The sequence below is a fragment of the Canis lupus genome, chromosome 5 (genome assembly GCF_011100685.1).
Source record: "Canis lupus familiaris isolate Mischka breed German Shepherd chromosome 5, alternate assembly UU_Cfam_GSD_1.0, whole genome shotgun sequence".
Classification (NCBI taxonomy): Eukaryota; Metazoa; Chordata; class Mammalia; order Carnivora; family Canidae; genus Canis; species Canis lupus.
In genome coordinates this window covers 80,775,063-80,802,030 of record NC_049226.1, presented here as the reverse complement: position 1 = coordinate 80,802,030, position 26,968 = coordinate 80,775,063, and the positions used below count along the sequence as shown (strand labels likewise).

Here is a 26,968-nt window from a genome sequence, read left to right as displayed (position 1 = left end):
CATAGGTTTTCATAAAGCTAGATTCCAACCTGATTTCAGTTCCAGGAAGAAAGTCCTGGTTCCTCAGACTTATTTCTTACAAAGATTTTAAATAAGTACTTCTGTATCTGTGATGTAGCTGTCTCTTTTCTTAATTTTTCTTCACTCACCATGAAGCATGTGGAAAAATTGGATGTAAAAATTCATTTCATTAATACTTGCTTTTGGCTAAGGCTTCCTAAACCTCTACAAAGAAGTGTGTATTTTTTTTTAAGCCTAATTAAGAGGTATCTTCTGCCTCAGGGGACAGTTTTCATTTCCCTTCCCTTCTCCCTTCTTTCATTTCTCCACTTCTCTCCTCCCCCGACAATTTCCCATCTCTTCCCTGCCTGCAAGGACACCCCTCCCCGCAAAATTTAAAAAAAAAAAGAAAAAAGCCATCCAGAATCTGCTGTTGGAGACTCTAAATCAGGAGCATTTCCCCAGTTTTTTTGCAACTACCTTTCATACTGCTTCTGCTACAACATCTAAATAATTGATAATCACCCATTGTTTTCTTGTTCGACTGATAATGCCTGAGGCCCAAGGCCCTGAAATATTACAAAACTAAAAAGTACAAGCGTAGAAACTATAGATCTGGCCACAGATGTTTTTTCTCACCTCTTCAGTCCTAGCTAACGGTCTAGAATTAAAAACCTTTTTGTCTCAGTGAATCTCTTCCTCCCTGCAATAGTCGCCATACTGAGAAACATCAGGCTTCCATTCCTACTTAACATTTTTTTGGTCTGCTTTGCATTGTGGAAACTCCCCTTAGAAACACTTGGTATTTCCTGTGCCATTTTGCCTGCCCGTCTGCTGTACTGTGAGTAACCTAGATCCATTTGTTGTCCCCGAGGTCTCTCCCTTGATGGTGGGTTCACCTGTAGGTTAACTGAGCTGCTGGCAGTTGAGATGAGGTACACATGCATGCTAACCTAATAAAAGTAGTCAGTACCGTTTCATTCATTTCTTCAACAGATATTATCTAGGTAGTAATTCAGCTGCTTAAAATATCATTACAATGAATAGACTCAGTAACCTGACCATTATCCCATTAAAATTTTTTTAAAGAATTTATTTATTTATTTGAGATAGAGCAAGAGAGAGCGAGCGTGAATTGTGAGGGAGGGCAGAGGGAGAGGGAGAACTGGATTCCCCCCTGAGCAGGGAGCCTGACATGGAGTTCCATTCCAGGACCCTGGAATCATGACCTGAGCTCAACCACTGAGCCACCCAGGTGCCCCCCATTTAAATTTTTGAATGGGTAATACATGATGGCAAAAAATTGAAATAGTGCAAAAAAGTATACTTTTATATATGTAATTTTATATAAGTAACATGCATATTATTTATATGATTATATAATATAAATATAATATATACTGATATAAAAATAATATATAAAATAAATTATATATAAATCATATATAAAATGTATAAGTATATATAACTATATATATTTTTTATTATACATATAAAATGACTTCCTTCCATCTCCAACTCTCAGTCTCCCAGTTCCCCCTCCCCAGAGGTAACCAGCTACCATTTTCTTGTTTATTCTTCTCAAGAGATTCTGTGCATTCATAAATATAAATAGGTGGACAGACATATTGATCCATTGATAGGCCAATCAACCATCCCTTCCTTAAAAAATCACAATACTGTTCTGTGCCTTGTTTATTTTTACTTAAAAATTTCATCATAGGGGGATCCCCGGGTGGCGCAGCGGTTTGGCGCCTGCCTTTGGCCCAGGGCGCGATCCTGGAGACCCAGGATCGAATCCCACATCGGGCTCCCGGTGCATGGAGCCTGCTTCTCCCTCTGCCTATGTCTCTGCCTCTCTCTCTTTCTGTGACTATCATAAATTAAAAAAAAAAAAAAATTTAAAAAAAATTTCATCATAATGATTGTTCTTTTTTTCTACAAGAAACCCGATTAATTTTTTTCAAATCTTTATTTAAATTTGAATTACTTACCATACAGTGCAATTAGTGATTGTTCTTTTTTTTTTTTATGATAGTCACACACAGAGAGAGAGAGAGAGAGAGAGAGAGAGAGAGAGGCAGAGACACAGGCAGAGGGAGAAGCAGGTTCCATGCACCAGGAGCCCGACGTGGGACTCGATCCCGGGTCTCCAGGATCGCACCCTGGGCCAAAGGCAGGCGCCAAACCGCTGCGCCACCCAGGGATCCCCAGTGATTGTTCTTTAACAGTATTCCATAGACAAGAATTTTGATGAGATGTCATTGCTGTACGTAACAGGATTTGATATGTTTTTTTTTATATGTTTTTTATTTTTTTAAATATTTTATTTATTTATTCATAGACACAGAGAGAGAGAGGCAGAGACACAAGCAGAGGGAGAAGTAGGCTCCATGCGGGGAACCCAATGTGGGACTCGATCCCTGGTCCCCAGGATCACACCTCAGGCTGCAGGCGGCGCCAAACCGCTGCACCACCGGGGCTGCCCTGATGTGTTTTTTAAAAACAAATAAGAGGGATCCCTGGGTGGCGCAGCGGTTTGGCGCCTGCCTTTGGCCCGGGGTGCGATCCTGGAGACCCGGGATCGAGTCCCACGTCGGGCTCCCGGTGCATGGAGCCTGCTTCTCCCTCTGCCTGTGTCTCTGCCTCTCTGTCTCTTTCTGTGTGACTATCATAAATTAAAAAAAACAAACAAAAAACAAATAAGATTGTGGAGCACCTAGGTGGCTTATTTAATTGAGCATCTACCTTCAGTTTGGGGTCCAGTCGTGGTCCCAGGGTCCTGGGATGGAGCCCTGCATCTGGCTCTCTGCTAAGTGGGGAGTCTGCTTCTATCTCTCTCTGCCTGCTGCCCCCCACCCCGTTCTTTCTGTTACTTGCTCTCTCTCTCTCAAGTAAATACACAAAATCTTTAAAAATAAATAAATAAAAACCAAATAAGATCGTCTCCGTAAACGCTTAGCATGTTATTTAAACTTCATATTTTAACTTAAAAATTTTAACTTTTGGGTATCCCTGGGTGGCTCAGCAGTTTAGCACCTGCCTTCGGCCCAGGGCATGGTCCTGGAGTCCTGGGATTAAGTCCCACATTGGGCTCCCTGCATGGAGCCTGCTTCTCTCTCTGCCTGTGTCTCTGCCTCTCTCTCTCTTTCTGTCTGTCATGAATGAATAAATAAAATCTTTAAAAATAAATAAATAATAAAAATTTTAACTTTTGAAATCTAGTAAATTCCATGTATGTTAGAAGCAATCTATAAGTTGCATTTAAAAGCAAATACAGGCATCCCGGGTGGCTCAGCCATTTAGCACCGCCTTCAGTCCAGGACATGGTTCTGGAGACCCAGGATCAAGTCTCAGGATGGGCTCCCTGCATGGAGCCTGTTTCTCCCTCTGTCTGTGTCTCTGCCTCTCTTCTCTCTCTCTCTCTGTCTCTCATGAATAAATAAAATCTTTAAAAAAATAAAAGCCAATACATTTTTTTCTTACTGATGCTACCGACTTTTGTTATACAACAATTTTCTGGTACACATATATAACATTCAGCTTACCTTCTGTTTTATGGGAGAGAAACTAAAAAGAATACATTGTTTATAATTATGTAATATAATTACTTAGTTGCATCATACCAAAAATTTCCTTCAAAGTATTGTTTAATATTCCTGTCATACATAAAACCTAGTTTATTTAAGTTTGGAATGGTTATGTAGATGCCCTTTAGATGAGTAGTAATTGCTCTTTAACCAAATAATTTTGCATGGTTGATTCATTGTTCCTGATTTTGTTTAACATTTCATTTTTGAAACATTAATATTTTGAAATAAAGCATAGAATGTAATGGCAAAATCCCTCTTGAAAAACAAAATGCCCATTGCTGAGGCATTTCAAGGATTAATGTTCTCTCATAATGCTTTATTTAGAAATAGTATGTAGTTTTGCAAAAGGTGTTAGAAGGATAAGGTAACATCTTTTTCAAATCAGCCTTCTAGTGTTAGAACAAGTTTTTCACTCCTTGGTCCCAATGGAAATTACTCTGAATATTGAATTTTTTTCTTCAGTGATATTTTAAATATGATATCACAGTGGGTTCTCAAGAGAGTTGTATAGAAATTTGTCTTAAAGGGTGTTTTTCATCTTTGAATTTTCCCTTTATATGCAGGGAAATATTTTTCACTTGACTGGGCTGCCTCTAGGGATGATATGTACTTTACAATACAGTAAGTGTTAATACTTAGGAGCTTCTTGAAAAGGCTGTCCTCAAGATCCATACATGGCCATGTCCTAGTTGGGACTATAAAATGTTAAAATCATGTATTTCAATCATGTATTTCAAATATTTCAATCATGTATTTCAATTTTTAAGTCAAACTTTTTAGATTTTAAGAAATTAATGCTGAAAAAAAAAGAAATTAATGCTGAAATTCATATTGTGACAGTTCATGCCATAAAGTCCATTGTGTTACGAGAGAAAAATCCTTTCTAATAGAGTTTGAAACCAAAAGTTCCAGAGTTGTTTTTCATAAGTTACTGGCCACATAGAAACCAAAGTGTTCTAAATAAAAAGCTGCAAAAACTGTTGGACCACCCAAATACTCATTAGCTTCACCAAAGTTGTCATGTGGCTAAAAATCTACTTTTTCCAACTCTAAATACTTGGAATCCTCTTGGAATAGCAAGCATCTAATTTAGGAATTAAAACATAAGCCCCCTCCCCCCTCTCCCCCCGCCAAATCTCCTTCTACACCTTACAATAGATTTCCCTTCTGTTTAAACCTGTTTAGGCTGAAGATTCACTTTAAAAATGCCCTATCTGTATAATTTAATGCATTATAATAATAATTCTGGTGCATTGTTTCCTATGTGAATGTCCTGATGACAGAGTACACTATTCCTTAGCCTATGTTTGTCATGTTTTTTAAAAAACGGTTTTCATAGTGAAACCATGCCCACTGACCCCCAAATCCCTTCCTATACATTTGCCAATTACTATATTTCTCTGTCATTCTCTTAACCATATCAAAGAGAGTCCACACAGTACAGTGCCTCTTGGAATAATGTCTAGAAGACCATATCTCTGTATACCAGGTGCAAGATAGAAAACTCTACATATGGGTAAGCGTTCTTCCAGTCTTTCCAAACATGGAAAATAGCGTTTCCTTCTCTTTAACCTTTAGAAGGCTGCTATTACAGATTTTGCTAAAATGCCCTTGGGTCAGAAAATTGTGTTGAGTTAATTAAATATGGCTTTAGAACGAGAGTTTATCTGAGCCTTTCATTTGTATAAATGAGGGAATTGATTTAGCGTTGAACTTGAAAACAATAGACAGTTTCACTTAATGAGCAGCTTAATAAAAAGGCAACTCATATTATGAAATATTTTCTTTTATCCTACAGAGTCCATGTTTCGTGTATGTATGAATGTATATATGTATTTATTTATTTGATGAAGGAATTGAGCCTTAATGAACTTTGAACCTAAGAAACCAATTTATTCAAGCAGTTCATTTTTGTTAATTTTGAGCTAAAATCGCAATTAGACTTAAAACAATTAGTTGTTTGGAAGTGTATTCCAGAAACATGCATATTAATTACTTGGTAAGGCTTTTGGTAGAAGAACTCTGGATTTGATCTGCTCTCTTATAACTAAAATCATATAGTATTGCAATTACAGCTTTCCATGCCAAAGATTGAGCAGTTCCTGTTCTCCTGACCAAAAATCTTGCATGTAAATTAAAATGTGGACAAGGATATAACCAGCCAGATATGCCTGAACACACAAAGGAGTAGGTTAAAGTCAATCATAAACTGTAGGAATTTCACTTAAGCATCCATTAGATTGAGCACAGAGCTTTGGAGTGGAAATGGGAATTGGGGAGCTGAGCATAGAGAGAACAGCAGAGTGGGGGTGAATGAAGGTTTTGTGTTAACAAAACCTTCTTTTTAGTTTTGTTAAATTAAAAATAACTTACTTGGCTTATTTCCAAACTTGGCTGAGGTACTTGGCTTCTAAGAGCAGTGCCTTAAACAACTCTTTCATTATGGTTGATTAAAAATGGAGTTGCTGTAGTTTGGCATTTACTTGGCTGTCAGTGTCCTAAAGAGAGGGTCCACTTTTTTCTCTTCTCTTTCCTTCAGCGGTAGGGAAGTTGGCCTTTTTGCCTCTAGGGCTGAAATGATCTTAAAACAGGAATTGAGGTACTTACTTTAAAAAAAAAAAAACTATATTTAATTTTTTTTTATTGCTTATTAGAAACTCTTACAGTTGGAGCATATTTTGATCTCTCTGGTCTTTCTCTCTTTCTTTTCTCAGTTGCTTCCTGCATTGTTCACTTCAGTTGTTTCCTGAGGTTCACTCCAGTTAGCACACATCCCAGGTTTTAAGTTGTAAAAGAGGCTAGAGTTTTGAAATCTAGAGAATCTAGTTATATGAACTTTGGCTTTTACTATGATTACAGATTAAACATAATACATATATTAGTCCATAATGCTTTCATGTAAGCCTTTCAAATTATCTCTGTTTTTAAAATACTGACTGTACTTTTTTTGTTCTAAAATCATTGGTATATATGTGGATAAGGCATAAAAGATCATGGATATTTTTTTGATGGAATTCAGTTATTTCATGGCTACTGTAGTGGGATCTTTTAAAAGACAATGTTAGAAATTAATCTGATACCCATACTACCATAACTACGACAATGATCACCTTTCAAATTTATAAAACATTTGCTGTATTTCTCAAAGATTGACTTGTGACACATTTTAATTAACCGGACTCATGATATTCTAGTAGAAATGTCCTGGGTAGCAGTAATCATCAATGTCACGAAGAAGTATAGTAGTATTTTAATGTGGTTTATCTGAAACTTTTTATTAAAAGTTTTATTTGCCTGTGGGCTAATGTCTTTTGAGTTTAGGGCATGTATTCATTTGCATGGCAGTGTTTCGGATATATGAAATTAAAACTCATTTCACAACCTCTATCTAGACCAGTATGTAGGGTTTTTGGAAATTCTTGAAAATTGTGGGTTTTTTTTTTTTTAGATATATGCCATTTTATTTATTTATTTATTTATGATAGTCACAGAGAGAGAGAGAGAGAGAGAGAGAGAGAGAGGCAGAGACAAAAGCAGGCTCCACGCACCAGGAGCCCGACATGGGATTCGATCCTGGGTCTCCAGGATCGCGCCCTGGGCCAAAGGCAGGCGCTAAACCGCTGCGCCACCCAGGGATCCCTGAAAATTGTGGTTTAACAGAGTTGTTATTCGTGTTCACACCTTTACATACTTCTCTATAATGACAAAGAGGATAATTTTGGGCAGCAGTAACCTATGCTAATGGGTTTGTCCTCTGGCAGTAAGTTAGCAGGCCTTTTGTGTATCTAGCTTAATTAATGGACTCAAGAACTTCATTTAATATTTACTTAAATTGGATTTGAAAAAAAATTTTTTTAACAACAAGCCCAAGTAATTTTATTATATAAATTAACCCATTTATTATAGGCTAGGAATGTTTCAAATGGCAGAGCCTCTACTGGTCTTTCAACTCCTTCAGTCTTCTGATGGCAGACTTTACTGTGACAGCAGAAGTGGTGTTGTAGGTCCAGGCACCACCGGCCATGGTCTTCATGCAGGAGCCACAGTGCCAGATGCCCACTGCTCGCCTTTTCATCTTGGTCTTGCCACAGAAGGAGCAGGTGTACTTGGCGTGCTGGCTAATCTCAATCTTCTTCACCATCTTCCTGAGGGAAGCCCCATATCGGGTCCCGTATTTACCCACAATTCCTACCTTCTTGGTGCATTTGGCCATGTCACCCCCAGCCAGGTCCTAGCCCAGAGAGCTGGATTTGAAAATTTTAATAACAGCTTTATAAGATAAAATTCACAAACCATCCAATTTACCTATTTAAGATATGCCAGTCAGGGGGGTTTAGTATATTCATAGAAATGTGCCACCATAATCACAATTTTGGAACATTTTCATCACTCCAGAAAGAAACCCCATACCATTAGTAGCCATGCCCTTTCCCTCCACATATTCTTCTCCTGCTGCCCTGACAGCCCTAGGAAACCACAGATCCTCTAGATTTGCCTGTGCCGAACCTTTCTTACAAATGGATTTCTATCGTATTTGTATAACATGATGTGTTTTATACCTAACTCCTTTCACTTAGCATAAATGTCTTCAAGGTTCATCCATGTTGAAGCATGGATCAGTAGTTCATTACTTTTTATTGCCAAAATTTTGTTTTTAAGGTTATTTTGGAATTTTTCCCCCTTAATTTCATTCCTCCCGTTTCATTGTTAAATAAGCCCTAGGGTTTCTAATCATAATTATGATTTCAGAGACTAAACCAGTTCATTTTTATAAGCCACAAAACAATTGTCTGCATGCTCTAGAGCATTTCACAGTTGATCTGTTTGTCACAAGTTTTTTATTTTTTTTAAGTATATTTTTTCAGAAAATACAGTCTTTGCTACTGCCAGTGGCAAGCCCAGCTGAACCAGGCATACTGTTGTGACTCCAGTTAGTTCATTTCAATATAGTCTATATTAACAGCATTTTTTTTCATCTAAGAAAGTTTAGGCCATTTTTCTATGCTTTCCTTACCTGTTCTTCAGTAGGGAGTTACCAGTATGTTATCAGAAATAGAATCCTTGGTCCTCCCAGTACATTAGATTCATAAATGTCAAATTGCATGCACAATGAAGTTGTGTTATTAGTTGCAGAGTTTATATAGACATTTAGGAAGATTTATGTGATTCTATTAATCTTCTTTGTTTTTGTTGGTAACTTTGAATATGTGTCTTCTTTAGGACCCTTCGAAAGATGCCACGTGCAAAAGGTTAGTATACCCTTAATGGACTTCCTTATGCTCAACATAATGTCTGGCTAGAGACTCTTCTGTAAATATACATGTATAACATAACTTAAGAGTACAGTTTGAGGGGCGCCTGGGTGGCTCAGTGGTCGAGCATCTGCCTTCATCTTAGGGCGTGTGATCCTGGGGTCCTGGGATCGAGTCCTACATTGAGCTCATCACAAGGAGCCTGCTTCTCTCTCTGCTTATGTCTCTGCCTCTCTCTCTCTGTTTCTCATGAATACATAAATAAAAAATATTTTTAAAAAGTACAGTTTGACTTGGGAATAAGAAGTACAGCATGGGGAATACAGTCAAGGGTATTTTCAGTGTTGTATGGTGACATATGGTAACTACACTTGCAGTGAGCAAAGCATAAGTATAAACTTATTAAATTACTGTGTTGTACACCTAAAATGAATGCAATATTGTGTTACAAGTATATGTTAGCTATATCTCAATTTTTAAAAAGTACAGTTTAACAATTAATTTTAGAGGGGCCAAATTTACTGCAAATTCAGTAGTTCCTTACTATTAGCAAAATTAAGTTTTGGCAGTTGCAGTCATTTTGAGTAATCTCAAAAGTTCATGTCTTACATAATTTTTAAGTCATGTTGTAACAAATTGGAGTCATGTTGGGTGAATGGCCAATGCATGGACAAGTAACTACTGTGAAGTCAAGCTCTGTAGCTCAGCCCAGCTCTGCATCTTTCACTTAAAACTTAATCTCATTTAATCCTCACAACCATCTAAGGGGGGGGGTGCTATTATTGCATTTTATAGAAAGGAAAAAATATGTATTGCATGTGTATTTAGGGATTTTTTTTTTCAAAGGTATACTTACAAATAGCCCTTGCCATGGTTTTCATAATACAGTAGTATGAACTCTGAAAGGTATACATTTGCCATCGCTTAAAGGTACTTGAGATAACTCTGGAATCCGTGGCTTGTAAAAAATCTTTATAGAGATTTTATAGAACTCTTTTATCTTTCTGAGATCCTACTTAAAGTGTTTCAGAGAGAGAGAGAAAACGTGATGATTTTTCCCCCCCAAAAGTATTCCCTCTTTTTTATTTGAGGTGTAGGACAGAGAATTTAAAATATTTAAACTTATTAATAAGTTGACTTTCCTTAATATTAAGGTCTTATGCTCAGCCAAATACTCCATAAAGAAATTGAAAACATGAGCCATAAACTTGCACTGGGCTTAGGCTACACATAACACTCATTAAGAATTATGCAGGGGCGCCTGGGTGTCTCAGTCAGTTAAGCATCTGACTTGGTTTTAGCTTAGGCCATGATCTCATGTGTCATGAGATCGAACCTTGCATCAGGCTCTACATTCAACAGGGAGTCTGCTTGAGATTCTCTCCCTCTGCCCATCCCCCTACTCATGTACTTTTGCTCGCTCTCTCTCTCTCTGAAATAAATAAATGCATCTTCAAAAAAAGAATTATGCAGAATACATATTCCTACAAATCAGTTAAAAATAATTTTGTAGAATATGGGAAAAAGACTTAAGCACTTCGCAGAAGAGGAAACCCAAATATAGGCACATGAAACAAAGGTTTGATTTCATTTGTTATCAGAGAGGTGCAAATTAAAATCATAAGGTAGGGTCTCCAGGTGGCTCAGTTGATTAAGTGTCCACCTCTTGGTTTCTGCTCAGGTTATGGCCTCAGAGTCATGAGATTGAGCCCCATATCAGCTCCACGCTCAGTACAGACTCTGCTTGAGATTCTTTCCTTCTCCTTCTGTTCCTGCTTGAGTTCACACACACTCTCTCTCAAATAAATAAATAAAATCTTTAAAAATAATAAAATAAAATCATAAAGTATATTTCACAGCTACAAGATTAGCAAAAATTAAAAATTCTACAAATAAGAGGAGTTTTTGAGGAAGTGAACCACCAAGGTTCTTAGGCCCTCTTAGGGTACCATAAGTGGGTACAATCACTTTGGAAAAGTAAATTTGACAATATGAATAATTTTTTATCCAGAAATTCCCATTTCTAGGGATATATACTTGAGAGAAATGAGTGCTCAGGTATACCAGGAAACATATACTAGAATGTTCATAACAGCGTTATTTAAGATAGTGAAATCTTGTAAACAACCCAAATAACCATTCCTTAATAAAATGAGTGAATCCAATCAATAAATTAATAAATTAATAAACTAATAAAAAATTTAAAATGAATCCATTCTGGTATATCATAAAATTCTGGTGTATTCATAAAGTGGAATACTACAAAGCAGTAAAGACAAATGAGTCACAACTGCATGCAGTAACGTGAGCAGATCTCCAAGAGACGTTCTGTCTCGTGGCCAGGAAGTTTCTGTTGAACCTAAAATTCTTTTGGTGCAGCGTAAATCCATTTCCTCTGCTTCTGTCCCAGTGACAAGTATTATAGAGGATTGTATGAGGACTGGTGCTCGACCATTCTCAGTCTTTTGTACTGAAGAATTTCTTTTTGGAGTTTTCTTAAGGACGTTACCTTCAAGCTCTTTTGTCTCTTGTGGTTGTTCTCCAAGATAATCTGAATTGATTACCTTTATGGGGACGTTACTTCACAGTTCCCATGTGCAGTATTGCTGTTGTACACGCCAATTTGCTTGCTTTCTTTTTCTTTACACAAAGCTACTTGGCTGACATTCTAAACTTCTCTGGAACAGCTTTCTGCCATACTTAAATGTACAAAGTGCTAGGCATGTTTAGGCAAGGAGAATCACTTTTGTTATTGAACCTTAGCTGGTTTTATTGGCTTCACAACCTTTTAATACTAAGGCTGGACATGTCTTAGTAGAAGGGCATGCAGGTCATTTGGATCATGGAGAAATTACACTTTAAGACCACCAGTGCTAAGGAGCTTTATTAGGGAAGAATTATTGTTGGTTTTTTAAAGATTTTATTTATTTATTTAAGAGAGAGAGAGAGAGAGTGAGTGTGCACACAGAGTGAGAGGGAGATGCAGGCTTCCCACTGAGCAGGGAGCCCAGTGCGGGGCTCGATCCCAGGACCCCAGGATCATGACCAGAGCCAGAGGCAGACGCTTTACCGACTAAATCACCCAGGCGCCCCAGGGAAGAATTGTTTTAAGAAGAGGGACAACTTATTCCAAAATTTCCAAGGAAAGTCTCTTATAGGAAGGACTTCTCAAGCCAACTGCCATTTATTTAACTTTATTTAACTTTTTTTTTTTTTTAAGATTTATTTATTTGTTTTCGAGCAGGAGGAAGAGGGAGAGAGATAATCTCAAGCAGGCTCAATTAGGGCTCGATCCCACGACCCCTAGATCATGACCTGGGCCAAAACTAAGTCAGTTGCTTAACCGACAGAGTTACTCAGGCACCCCAATTTTTCTTAAGCCACCTGCCATTTATTTCACTTTTCAATGTGTTCAGTGTCGATATATATCCTTGTTAGTGTCCAAACTTAACTAGAGATTAAGAGGATGGATCTGGGATCAGACTGGTTTACTCCCTTTGCTTTGTGATTTTGTGTGTGATGCTTGTATTCTCTACGTATATGAGAGTAATAGTAGCAACTATTTCATAGGGTTGTTGTGAGGATTAAATTTAGAAAATCTACATGAGACAGATGTAACATTGCCAATAGTTGTATTTGATGATATTGTTTCTAAATTTATAATTATATCTATAAAACGGTGGCTTTTTTCTTGCTTCAGAATGTCAGTTGTAGAATATATAAAAACAAAGCACAAAGAGGAAAAATTGAAGCCATCCACAATCTTGTAACCCAAAAATAACCACTACTTGTCTTTGTAAAAACATATAAAGAGGTGTGTACATATGTGTATATTTTTAGTGTCATACTATATATTGTTTTTTATTCTTTTAAAAATTAGTATCATGCCAATCCAAATTTTTATTTTTTTCCTGCTACTTGGGTGATAAAAGCAGTTAAACTTCCCAAAGTAAATCAAAACTCTTTGCTTATAAGAAATATTAAAATGTACATGTTGAAAGGTAGCAAATGTTTGGTATCAGGTGTTCATGGCTTCTTTGCTTTCCCCCCACTTCTAGTTGCTGGTCGTATTGGATTTTGCCCATCATAGGTGCCATTGTCTTAGGTTTCCTGTACCGTTACTACACGTCGGAAAGCAAATCATCCTGAGGAGACTGGAAGTTGGAAAGCATATCCATTGGGAGTGTGAGCTAGAGACTTGTTTGGAGGCCGAGCGATGCCCTCTTCTTGAATCCTGCCGAGTATGTGCTTCCCCTTTGGAGCCCAAATGGTTGGCCGGACATCCACCCCAGACCTGGGGCCAGAGCCCTTCACTTCCCAGAGCCTTATTCCCAAAGCACCTGCTCATTGTTCTGTGTCCCTGCCAGTGGCCCCTCTCTCTGCTGGCTTCCACCAGCCCCTTTGCGTTTCCCAACTTTGTTTTATAATTACAATCCCAGATGTCCTAGTGACATTGCCCTTTGGTAAAAATGCCTGCTTTTCAATTCTTTGAATGCACATTCGACATTCTTAACAGGGCAACACACTCTGGTTTTGAAGCTTTCCTTTTTTCATTTTCCTTTGAAGTAAATATATATATGTATATATATATTTAGTTCTGACTTAATTCTATTATTTATCATAAGGGTCTTAATTAATGAAGTAAAATTGCACACCTATGACTTAAAACACAACTGCCAAATGATCTTGTTCCTTGTTTATGTTTGTTAGAACTAGGAAGGGCCATGAACTTCTGTCCTCCCTGCTAATAAGTTCATGGAGCAGATAGCCCTTGTCATCGCCCAAGTCCGCCAAGTGGTGCTGGACAGAACCATGCTCCCCTTGTATTTCTTGGGAGTAGAGAGAGAGAGAGAAGGAGGGGGAGAGAGATGAATTGGGGTAATAGGGTGAACTCCTAGTCCTCTTTCTTTTGCAAAATATTGAAGACACTACTTTAGGACGGGAGTTTAGGAAGAGCACCAAAGACTTCATTCTTTTTTTTTTTTCTCTCTCTCTTTCCTGAAGATGTCATGCTCTGCTTTGGTGTGGCACCACTTTCTAGCCATCTTCTTTCTATTCCCTCCACTTGTCTTTCATTGGTGAGGGACAAATTTATAATTCTATCTGTAGAACTTTACCAGGGGTTTTTCCTGCTTTTTTATTTATTGCTTAGTGAATTTTTTCTTGCTTATAAAAGCAAGAGAGCCCAGCTTGATCAAAGACACAGTATTTGATCTTCTGTTAGCCCCAGTAAAATAACTTCCACAGTCAAGTGGCATTCGAAAGGGGGAGAGCATGACAACAGAATGTTTTCTATTTCATCCGTATTTTACCTCCATGGTTCTAATTTGTGGTTTTGCTGTTTTTCCATTGGTGGGGGTGGGAACCCAAAACCAACTAGTAGTTTTGTTCCTTGGATGAATGTTTAATCGAAGAGTAGGTCATTATTTAGAATTATGTTAGTGTTTCTTCTTAGTTCAGGAATTTCTCTGGCTTGACTTCACCTCTTTTTCTCTGTGGAAGCACCTGAGGAGACAGCATATGGGCTGTTTTTTGCCAACACAACTGTGGTGATTTTTCTCCCCATCTTTTAAGGAATCCCAGTTTGCTTCTGAGCCATTGTTCTATGCAGCAAGGAGCAGTTTGGTTCTAGAAGGTCCATGGGCACTGCTCAGTATCTCCTCTCTGCAGCAGCCCTCCCCCCGCCAGCTTGCCACGGCGTTGACAAGACAGGAAAGTGCCCTGCAAAGCAGCGTCCGCCCATGGAAACTATTTTTAAAAAGGTTCAGCACAGGTCCTGCAGTAGAGTGAATTCAGAATTCATCAAAATAATATTAACCTTATATTTGAACACTCGGACATGATATTATGGAGAAATTGTAGGGGATTTTTTGGCAGACTTTTATATATCAGGGATATGGGAATAGTCAAACTTTTATCTTTAGAAAATATTTTGTATCAGATGCCACTTTTAGACAATATATTGAAAAGAAACTTTGGTTATTATGTAAGAAAAGTGGTGTGACTATGATGCTCCTCCCACTTGAAGACATAAGGAAGGGTTGCTTTGAATAAGAATTGGGATATAATTGCTATAATAATTAAGCTGCATGATTACATGGGCCACATTGGGGTAGAAATGAAGAACAAAGGAGTATTGAGGACCTGGAAGGGGAACATTCAGGCTGAAACTAAGCCAGCATATAACTTGGATCAATTAAAAGTATGTTGGCAGTCTCCAAAATTAAATGAAAAACATCTGGCTTATAAGAAATGTTAAAGAGTGATAGTCTTAAGTAAAATTGGTGGTTTTTTAAAAAAAATATTTTTAAGGTAAACACCAACACAAAAGGTATCTTTTTCTATTTAAAATTGCTTGTCTTTTCCTGTTTATATCTGGACTTGTTTTTACTTAGAGCCAGAGGAAAAGATTTTCAGACTTTGTCTCTACCATCCATGAAATCCGTCCAATACCCAGGGCTTCTTTTGATCTACTACTGATGTCACTTTGTATTATAAAAACCACTTTGGAGTCCATTTACTGCTATTCTGCTGCCTGCACGAACAGCCAGGCAAAAGGTAGAGCTGGTGTGTGAATTTGCAGAGATTTTTGTAAACAGTAAAGTAACAAAGTATGTTAGCCAAGTCCATCAAAAAGGACTTATTTTAAGAGGTAGACTCAAATTCTCGTAACAGTCTCAACTTTGGTAGGTCATGAAAACCCCCTTGGAGAGCAAGTGGAGCCAGTCCCCATTCGCCCCTGAGAGTTGGTCTCTGGGGTGGTGGGTTGTTTGTTCCCAAGGAGAACTAGCTGCTGCCGTACACCACACTGTACACATGATGGCTGGAGATCACAAAGGAGAGGAGGGAAAATGTGTGCCGCCCAAATGGGGATATTAGTACCAGGTCTCCAAAATTTCCTAGCGCTGCCCCTTGGTCACTGGTTTTGGTTTCTAAATACCTCCACGTTTGTAAAGACAAGAAGGTGGTAGGGACAAAGTTGATACTGTGTTTAATTCTTATGTAACCTCTTAAACAGAAACAAAAATCCATTGGAACCTATAATTTGAGCCTGTAAAGTTCTTTTAGCAGTTGCCATAAACGCATGTGTTGTTAGACAAGAGCATTGTTGAGTTTATACTCATTTAGTTCCGATGTGAAGCAATGAGAAAGGCTTTATACTTATAGGCCAGGTATATCATTACTTATGGTATCTCATGCTTCAGGTCACAAGCGATACCTATCTGATTAAATTCCATTTAGGAGATTGAAATGCAGAAATATTAATGTTCATTACTTCCTTCCCTGGGAGAAATAGATTCAAACGTGTCTTGTCTCAACAAGAGATTGACTTTTTTTTTGGACTTTTTTTTTTTTTTTAAACCATCTCATTCTGTTGCCAGATATCACAAGAGTAATGGGGAGTTTAGTTCACATTTGGCTGTTGTTCTCTGAAAGGGCCTGGTTTGGAATTTGTGGGGGTGATTTCAGAGGGAGGTTCCAGAAAGCAGAGAGGTATTTGTCAAGTTACCTACCCAATATCTAGCATCTTACTCATAAGGTTTAGGAGCTGCTCTTCTGTACCTATAGTCTACATGTGCTCGTTGGGCAAAATATTATGACTATTTAACCTCCTTTCTTTTTTACTTCACCCTCAACTGTGAACGAGTAATATTAACATTCCTTTTTGTGTATTCAATAATGGAGTTTGTTTACCTATTTTATTTCAGCATATTTGGAACAAAGATCTTTGTCTCTTTCTGCTGGAATGTGCACACAGTGAATGTTTGTTAGAACTACACACAATAAAGATACTGTTTTCCTTTTCTTGCCCTGACTACAGTTATTAATTTTTTTTTTAAAGCAGAAGTGTTGGCTCTGTAATCCTAGGGTGTTCTGGAAGAAAAGAAATTGAGAAGCATGAAAGTCACCTGTATCTGTGCTAATGTTGTATTTGGTGTAAGTTTATGGAGAGTTTTGTGGTTCTTTAGTACTCCTTCTGCTGCTCTTTCTTTGAAGTTAGTTGCTCAGTTGAGAATCACAGGAGGCAAAAATCAAGACTTTGGTTGTATTAATGGACATGAAGTGGCAACCAAGTAGACCAATTGGGAGTTCTGTTTTTACTGAAACCATCTGGTAAGGAGAAGCCAGTACAAGGTAATAATATTTTGTTATCTGCAATGCCAGTCTTCAAATGCTTGTTTTTCTTGGACATAGCTAAACTGTTGGGGGAAAATTAAACACTGAGATTGAAGTTCTAGCGACTGCGTTAATTAAACAAGGGAAATAAACAATTTTTGTAATTACTTTTAAAACCTACTGATAGCCTTCTAACATTACTAAAGAGATATCGTTCATTAGGGCTTGGTTATTTCACTGTCACATGAATTACAGGAAAGGATAGTCCCATTCTTACTACTAATGTTTGAATCTAATGTTTAATCTCCAGTCCTAATAATTCATATGACTACACTCTTCATGATACTGAGTATTTGGCAGGTGCTTGAGAAATCCTGGTTTTTTTCCTGAAAGCCTAAGGCAGAAGATTGCGATTCCAGTTATGTAAATTTAAGGTAAGAAATACCCACACAGTCTATTAAACTGTTGGTAATTGCAGATATTTTTGGTAACCTAACATTAATTTACTTAAAAGATACCTGTACTGGTCCTTGTATTGAAAGGACAAGTCAACTTAATCACATATATTCCAGCATTTAAAAAAATTAATTTTTAAAGACTTTTTAAAAAGTAATCTCTACAACCAATGTGGGGCTTGAATTCACAACCCCAAGACCAACAGTTGCATGTTCCACCAACTGAGCCAGCCGGGTGCTCCTAAAAAACTTAATTCTTTTATAACGCATCCAGGAAAGACTAGACTTGCTTTCAGATGAAACATGAGGATACAGCTATAATACTATTTATTTATGTGCCACCTGCTATGTGCCATGCAGTACCTTTGATAGCATATCTGATCCTTACCCTTATAAGCATCCTTACACAGTAGATGGAGGTATCTAAATTTTACCAACAACTTGCCTGAGGCCACATAGCTAAGATGAGATCTAGAGTTTAGATCCAAATCTAGTCCTAGACTCTCTATTTCCTCTACTGATGGTTCTAAAAACCAAGCTTCGGGGATCCCTGGGTGGCTCAGCGGTTTAGCGCCTGCCTTCGGCCCAGGGCGTGATCCTGGAGTCCCAGGATTGAGTCCTGCGTTGGGCTCCCTGTGTGGAGCCTGCTTCTCCCTCTGCCTGTGTCTCTGCCTCTCTCTCTCACTCTCTCTCTCTCTCTGTGTCTCATGAATAAATAAATAAATAAATCTTAAAAAAAAAAAAAAAAAAAACAAGCTTCAACTGTACAAGAATTAATGTGCTCAGTGTATCTACTACTAATTCTCATATATAGGTGCTTCTGTGTATGGTCAATGAAATGGGATCAATAATAATCATTTTCTCTGAATTAGTAGATTACTAAAAAATAGCCACTGTCTTAGGAGTCCCTAAAAAAATCTTGGTTGTTGGGATCCCTGGGTGGCGCAGTGGTTTAGCGCCTGCCTTTGGCCCAGGGCACGATCCTGGAGACCCAGGATCGAATCCCATGTCGGGCTCCCGGTGCATGGAGCCTGCTTCTCCCTCTGCCTGTGTCTCTGCCTCTCTCTCTCTCTGACTATCACAAATTAAAAAAAAAAAAAAAAAAAAAAAAAAAAATCTTGGTTGTTGAAGAGATGTTGTTTCACTTGAAACAGCTTGTTCAAAATGATCCTTGCATCCCTTGCAAAAAAGTCTCTTGAAAACATTAATGAGAATTTGGATTTGAACTACATTATTAGATACAATTTTTTTTTTTATGATAGTCACACAGAGAGAGAGAAAGAGGCAGAGACACAGGCAGAGGGAGAAGCAGGCTCCATGCACCGGGAGCCCAACGTGGGATTCGATCCCGGGTCTCCAGGACCGCGCCCTGGGCCAAAGGCAGGCGCCAAACCGCTGCGCCACCCAGGGATCCCATTAGATACAATTTTTTTAAAAAAGATTTATTCATTTTAGAGAGAGGGAGAACTTGCATGAATGAGCAGGGGGAGGGGCAGAGAGAAAGAATCCTGAAGCAGACTCCTTGCTGAGTGCAGAGCCCAATGCAGGGCTTACTCTCATGACCCTGAGATCATGACCTGAGCCAAAACCAAGAGTCAGGGGATCCCCGGGTGGCTCAGTGGTTTAGCGCCTGCCTTTGGCCCAGGGCCTGATCCTGGGGATCCAGGATCGAGTCCCACGTTGGGCTCCCTGCATGGAGCCTGCTTCTCCCTCTGCCTGTGTCCCTCTCTCTCTCTCTCTCTCTCTCTGTCTCATGAATAAATTAAATCTTTAAAAAAAAAAATTAAAAATAAAAAAATATCAAAACCAAGAGTCAGATGCCCAACCAACTGAGCCATCCAGGTGCTTCTAAATTTATATTATTTATTTATTTATATTTATTTTTTTAAGATTTTATTTATTTATTCATGAGAGACACACAGAGAGAGGCAGAGACATAGGAAGAGGGAGGAAAAGCAGGCTCCATGGAGAGAGCCCAATACGGGACTCGATCCTGGGACTCTGAGATCACGCCCTGAGCCAAAGGCAGATGCTCAACTGCAGAGCCACCCAGGCGTCCCTAAATTTATATTTTTTAAATGAGAATTGGTAATTGGTTGGCTGGAACTTAGCATCTTTGGAACCTATCTCTACAAATCATGTGGACATCTGAGCAATGGAAATCCTGTACTTTATGCCAGTACCTTATGGTTTGGACATTGTTATTTCCAGGTTTTGAGATTGTTACACCATGAAAGGATGATTCAAGTTTATGTATGATTAAAAGAAGCACAACATAAAGTAAATAACAAATGCTGTTTGTAATGGGTGTGATATGGCATTTTTTTATTGGTGCCAGTCTCAAAGCTGTTTCCTCTTGTTTGCTCCTGGTCCTCATCTCTATCACTGAAACACTGATATTCACTTTAAAACCACATGGCCTGGGAAAGAGAAACACAAAGAAACCCAGGTGCTTGAATTTCACTTTTCCTTAGTGAAGATTACCTTTGTTTGTTTTGTTTTGTTTTGTTTTTTTTACCTTGCTTCCTCATCTGAGTTTTTCAGAAAGAGGAAGCTGTGTTACCTTACAGAGCAACAGGATGGTGTCCACAGTAAAAATGAAGCTTCTCACAAATCTGCCCCCAGAGACAACTACCCAAGAAAGAACAAATAAAGAAATGGGACGCTACACCCTGAACAGCACAAGAGCATAAGCTTTCCAAACTCCCAATCTGACCTCCCTTTTTCCCCTGAATCCTTTAAAAAATCTCTTGAGTTTTTCCTTAAGTCTTATCCTAACCCCTGCCCTGCCCTTCATTGAACCACTTTGCCTTGTGTTTTATAAGTTAACACCTCAGCTCTGCTTCTTTTCACTTTAAAGTAGCGTGGTACAAAAATGTACCCTTTAGTCCGTCCTAGAAAATGTTTGGAAGAAATAAAGCCAATTTGTTTATGATCTGGACCATCCATGTAAACTAGTGGAGTTCTGTTTGAACATCTTTGTTGGCTTTCATTTAAGGCTACGTTCTACCTCTGGACCTTTCACATATGAGTCAGTAAATTTGTTTTTTTGTCTTAAGCTCGTTCAAATTTGGTTTCTGAGACCCATATACTGACCACTATGGCCTCTGCAATCCATCTAACCGTAAATGCCTGCCTTGGTAATGTCTGTAAGGATTCGGCCTCTCCCAAGTATACCCTAGTTATCATAGGCCAGAAACTCACCTTTTGTTCTGTGCTAAATATCTTTGGAAAGAAGAAATATTATTCACTTTAAAAAGATACACAGATTCTCCCCCCCCCCCACAAAGATTCCATTTATTTATTAGAGAGAGCACCAGTAGGGGGAGGAGCAGAAAGAGAAGGAGAAGCAGACTCCCTGCTGAGTGGAGCCCCACTCAATCCCAGGACCCCAAGATCATGACTGGAGCCAAAATCAGATGCCTCATGAACAGCCACCTACATGCCTCTCTTTTTATTCCTTTTTTTAAGGTAGGCTCCATGCCCACTATGGAGCCCAATGCCAGACTTGAACTCACAACCCTAAGGTCAAGACCTGAGCTGAGTTCAAGAGTCAGATGCTTTATGGACTGAGCCACCAAGGCACCTCAATTATTTTTTTTCATAGAATAAGGTAAACCTATATAAGCTAATATAGGTGGAAGGGAACCTATTTGTTATGAATCAGTTATGAATATCTGATGGAACTCAAGTGTAGGAAGCATAGTTGGACTTCAGGAGGAACTAGGACTAGAAATCAGAAGATCAGTAGCAACCAAGGTGGCTATAATAATTTCCAGTCCAAATGTCTAATGGAAATTAATTCCTATAAATGAGAACATAGTTGGCCAGGTAATACCACAGTGTCTGCTTCTGGTCCCATCAAGGGCCTGGGGACCCAGGTTTGAATGGGAGGGAGATCATATGGGAAGCAGTTACCCAAGGCAGATGCTACAATCACACACTGTGTGTGTACATGTGTATTCAAGTGTCTTCAGTAATGGACTGTGAGCTCTGAAGGAAAGGTCTTCTGTCTTCTGCATTTCTCAGGGTGCCTCGCGTTAAGCTGGGCGATAAGGAAGGCTAAGCTAAGTAGATTCATTATGATTTATCACGCTGTGTCTGAATGAACAACCATAGCCGGATTTGCTGAAGAACTATCTAGGACTCCCAAGTAGAATTTTGAGATGAATCCTAATGTTGCCCACATCACTAATAACCAAAAACCCCATTCACCTATGCATGCCCACAAACCATCCTGTTTTCTCTGTAAATAGATTGAGCTGCCAATATTTATTGGTTTTGTATAAATATTTTAAGTTTTATTTTTTAGAACAGTTTTAAGTTTACAGAAAAACTATGCACATAATACAGAGTTCTCATAAAGTGGGCACCTGTTGTCCCCTATGAACAGCTTATGATACATTTTTACAATTAAAGTCCATACTTTATTTGTATTTCCTCACCTTTTACATAGTGCCTTTTTAAAAAAAAAAATCTTCAGAATAGCACATCACATTTAGTCATCATGTTTTCTTTGGCTCCTCTTGACTGTGACAATTTCACAGACTCTAGTTTTTTGATGACCTTGATAATTTTGAGTACTGATTAGGTACATTGTAGGATGCCATCTGTTGGAACTCGATATTTTTTTTCAGTGTTTTTAAGATTTTATTTTTTTGAGAGAATGAGCATGAGCCAGGAGGAGAGGGAGAAGCAAACTCTTCACTAAACAGGGAGCCTGATGTGGGGCTCTATCCCAGGATCTGAACTAGAGGCAGATGTTCAACTGATTGAGCCACCCAGGTGCCTTGGAACTTGATATTTTTCTTATTATAGACAGAGGTTGTAGGGTTGCAGGCAGGGGATGGGGGCAGTGGAAGGAAGGCTACAGAGGTAAAATGCCATTTTTATCACAAGGGGGGTATACTATCAATATGACTTATGACCATTGATGTTGACCTCAATGGACTGAGGTAGTGTTTATTAGGTTTCTTTATTATAAAGTTATTCTTTTTTTTTAAAGATTTTTTTTTATTTTTATTTATTCATGAGAGATAGAGAGAGAGAGGCAGAGACACAGGCAGAGGGAGAAACAGGCTCCCTGTGGGGAACCCAATGTAGGACTTGATCCTGGGACTCCAGGATCATGCCCTAGGCCAAAGGCAGGTGCTAAACCGCTGAGCCACCCAGGCGTCCCTAAATTTCTTTTTTAAGACAGGGCACAAGCAGTGGAGGGGCAGAGGGAGAGAATCTTAACCAAACCCCCTGCTGAACACAGAAACCAACACAGGGCTCGATCTCACAACCCTGAGATCCTGATCTCAACCAAAATCAAGAGTCTGATGATCAACTGACTGAGCCACCCAGATGCCCTTAGATTGTTTTGTAAAAATTTTATTTATTTACTTATTTTATTTTTTAAAAGTTTATTTAAGTAATGTCTACACCCAACGGGGGCTCAGACTCACAACCCTGAGATCAGGAGTTGCATGCTATACTGACTGAGTCAGCCAGGTTCCCCTTTAAATTATTTTTTGATCACCCTAAAAAACTGGGGTTCTGATTGAACATGGTAGTTTGAATAAACTTGTTCATCTCTGCTCCCTTCCAAAAGCCACACGAATAATGAGAGTAAGGAATAAAGAATGATATAAATCCACGAAGACAAAGTGAATGAGAGAGTACACTTCAGCTGATGAAAGATCTCAAGCCATTTTTGGAAGGTGGAAGACCAACAAACTTAGAAGAGTATAGAAAACAATCTAAATGCCTACAGGAGGAAAAGCCAATAGGAATGAAGTCACACCACAGATCCCTAAAAAACTCATAAATGGGAAGCACTGTTTACCTGTGAGGGTAGAAGTTGTATAGCAGCCTTGAAAACTGAGTTTAACTACTGCACCCCCCCACCCCCGCCTCTGCCACACACACATAGACATCCTCTGTCAAACCTAGCCTGCACAGTGAGGCAGCTGTTTCTCCATCTGACGAAAGTTAGAGGTCTAATCCTGGGCAAAGTTGAACCTGAAAGAACCCTGACGTAATATTACAAGACAAAGCTGAGGGCGGTAGCAAGTATGGAGCGGAAAGTGGGGATTAAGTGGAAGCTCATACAAATTGCTAAGACCTCCTCCACCCACACCCCTTGGCTCCTAGAATACAGTTAAGATTCCTCCCTGGAGAAACTCACCAATTCAAGAGAAGATCTACAGATGGTGACGTTTGGTGGCTTCCACATGTTCACCCTGCAGTGAAATCCTTCAATCAACAAGCTTTGCTGATGCAAAGCATCTGAAAAGATTTATAGTGCCTTGCTTAACAGTTGAATATGAGTGGAGAGCCAAGGACTATCAACCATTTTTGGAAAGCCTTAACATAATAGAGACCAAAACAAATAGAGAAAAAGTCAGAGGAAGAGATAAGGCAGGAGAAAAGCAGCTCCCCTCCCCCCAAAAAAACAACCCCTGATAACGTCATGGATACATCCATGAAGACAACATGGATATCTATATCCATGAAGACAAACATAGAATGCTATTTAAAAAGGGACATTAAGAGAATAAGAATTCTAAAAATTACAAACTTGAGGCTACCAATGAATGCTAAAGCCAGTAGACAAAGGCTTAAGAAGAAATCCGATATTTACCCAGCCACAAAGTATCTCTTTCAAAGCATTTACTAATCACAAAGAGAAAAGCAGTAATTTTACAGTGAAGAAAGCTGGCAGACACCACCAGCAATAAATAACATCACGTATCCTTGAAATGATGTATTGAGAAGGGCACATCACCTCTACTGGATTCCCCAAATTTGTAACCTCAATCTAAACATGAGAAAATAATCAGACCCAAATTGGAGGACAGTCTACCAAACCACTGACCAGTATTCAAAAGTTGTCAAGGTTGTGAAAGACAAGAACTGTCACCGATTGGGGGAAGGGAAGGTGATGAAGGAGGAAGGACAGCTAAATGCAGTGTGGGATCCTGGATTGGGTCCTGGAACAGAAAAAGATAATGTTCTTTTTCCTTGTTACCAGTGGAAAAACTGGTGACATTCAAATAAAGTCTATACTTAATAGCACTTTTACAATGTTGATTGTTCAGTTTTGATAATTGCACTTTGGTTATGCAAGATATTAACATTAGAGTAAGCTTTTATGAAGTTTATTTGGGAACTCTGTACAATTTTTGCAAATCTTTGTAAGCCTAAAATTATTTCAAAGTAAAAGATTTTTGTTTGGTTGAGTTTTTGTTTTTGTTTTTGTTTTAGTGAGAGCAGAAATAAAAAGGGAAGCAATAGCAGGGTTGGAAAATAAAAAGAAAGAAATCCTCCCACAAGATAGAACAGAAAGGAAAAGATTGAAAATGAGAGGTTTATACAAAGAGGTACCCTATCTCAATAGACAATCTGGAAATGAACAATGAAGACATTATCACAGAAATAATGCAAGAAAACATCCCAGAACTAATGATTATGGTTTTTGAGCTGGAAAGGACGTCTGAATGCTCGGAAGAATAAAAAAAGGACTCCCACTCTGATCATTGTGGAATTTTAGAATAGAAGGGATAAGGATAAAGTCCAAAACACAGACCATGGTAACACTTTGGATCATCTTGAAATCACTGTGAAACATTAAGAAATGCTAATATCCGGTCCTGCCACAGATCAATGAAAACAGAATCTCTGTTTTGAGGGAGCAGGATTCTTTATTTATTTATTTTTTTAAAGGGAACCTGATTCTTGATGACAGTTGAGAACCACTCTCCTGAAAGCTTCCAAAGAGGGGGGGAAAAATCACTTAAAAAGAATCAGGAAACCGGGATCCCTGGGTGGCGCAGCGGTTTGGCGCCTGCCTTTGGCCCAGGGCGCGATCCTGGAGACCCGGGATCGAATCCCACATCGGGCTCCCGGTGCATGGAGCCTGCTTCTCCCTCTGCCTGTGCCTCAGCCTCTCTCTCTCTCTCTGTGACTATCATAAATAAATAAAAAAAAAAAAAAAAAAAAAAAGAATCAGGAAACCGGTATCGGTGAACAGCAGCACCGTAGATGAGAACACAGTGCAACAGTGCTTTCTAAAGGAATATGTCTTCTAACCTAGAATTCAGGATGCTTATGAAATCTTTTGTTTGTGAGAAGAATGATCACCCTTAAGTTTATGCAGAGGTTTGGGCTCTTTCTTAAGACTTTTTAAAAAAGTAGGTGCACCCAGTCATCTTCTGTATTTGCTATGCATATTTCTTCCAAGCCTTTCTCAAACACATTCTTTATTCAAGAACTGCTAATTTTTCAATATCTTATATGACTTGACCCAATACTACCTATCACATTTGGTTACCTAGATACCCTGCTCTCAGCCAGCCACTCCCCATCTTCTACTTCCACTTGCCCTTTTCTCACCTTTTATATCCTTGAAAGTTCTTCTCCATGAGCCAGAATATCCACCTCCCACCCCATTCCTAAGGCTAAATGCAATTGAGTTTTGATTCCTGTTAACTGGTCTGGGTTGCCAGTAGCACTGAATTCGGGCTGGAGCTCAGTGGAAAGTGGAGCCACACTGGCTTTGATTCGCAATGCCTGCCGAAGGTACAAAGAGTGGCAGTGGATGGGCAGCACATTTGCCACGTTGGCCTAGCTGAATCCTACCCAGGCTGCGGTCAAATGCTAGGTCTCATTTTCCCCATGAAACCTCATTTTACTCACATCCACTGACTTCTCCTTTCTTTTTTTTTTTAAATTAATTTATTTTAGTTTTTTTAAAAAAAATTTTATTTGTTTATTCATGAGAGACACACAGAGAGAGGCAGAGACACAGGCAGAGGGGAGAAGCAGGCTCCATGCAGGGAGCCTGATGTGGGACTCGATCCTGTGTCTCCAGGGTCACACCTTGGGCCAAAGGCAGCGCTAAACTGCTGAGCCACCCAGGGATCCCCTGACTTCTCCTTTCTTAGAGTGCCTATCACATGCATGACCATTTTATTCTTTGGTGCCAGACTAGTTCCTGTGTTCCTCTTCTCAACTAGACTGTAGTGTCCTTGAGGCTGGGGATTGGGCAGCACACTTAGTCACTTCCCAGCCTAATGCAAAGTTCTATGTTCTACACATAGTAGGTGCTCAGAATCCATCTGCTTGGTTGGATAGTCGCCCCACCTCCCCTTATCCGTGGTTTCTCTTTTTTGCGATTTCAGTGACCCAAGGTCACCTGTGGTCAGGAAGCAGATGATCCTGCTTCTGAGGTATGGTCAGAAGGTCAGTCATAACCTAACATTCTCACAATGACTGTCATCCCCCTCACTTTGTCTCATCATGTAGGCATTTTATCATCTCACATCATCACAAGAAGAAGATGAGTGTGTGGGTATGTAAAGTACAGTAAGATATTTTGAGAGAGAGACCACATTCCCAATAACTTTTATTACAGTTTATTGTTAAAATTGCTTTTTTAAATTATTAGTTATTGTTGTTAGTCTCTTATAGTGCCTAATTTATAGATTAAACTATATCATACATGTGTATGTATAGGAAAATCACATAGGATTTGGTATTATCTGCAGTTTCAAGCATCCTCTGG

General features: G+C 38.9%; 2 protein-coding genes across 3 annotated transcripts in view; one reads left to right on the top strand and one right to left on the bottom strand.

Annotated features, from left to right (window-relative positions):
• CYB5B (cytochrome b5 type B (outer mitochondrial membrane)) overlaps nucleotides 1–16,661 on the top strand; it is a 38,948-nt gene extending 22,287 nt beyond the window's left edge. Inside the window, exons 4-6 of one of the 2 annotated variants that reach the window (XR_005360205.1) lie at nucleotides 5,020–5,109; nucleotides 8,814–8,842; nucleotides 12,904–16,661. Coding sequence is in view for 1 of the 2 variants with exons in the window: in XM_038538478.1 (XP_038394406.1) it covers nucleotides 8,814–8,842; nucleotides 12,904–12,994 (120 nt within the window). In the remaining variant the exon portion in view is untranslated. The remainder of the gene's footprint in view (nucleotides 1–5,019; nucleotides 5,110–8,813; nucleotides 8,843–12,903) is intronic. The other variant, XM_038538478.1, reaches the window with a different exon arrangement.
• On the bottom strand, nucleotides 7,528–7,806 carry LOC102154393 (60S ribosomal protein L37a-like). Its single transcript, XM_038538479.1, has one exon. The coding sequence runs from the start codon at nucleotides 7,804–7,806 to the stop codon at nucleotides 7,528–7,530; it is 279 nt and encodes a 92-aa protein (XP_038394407.1).
• Nucleotides 16,662–26,968: the final 10,307 nt, after the last annotated feature.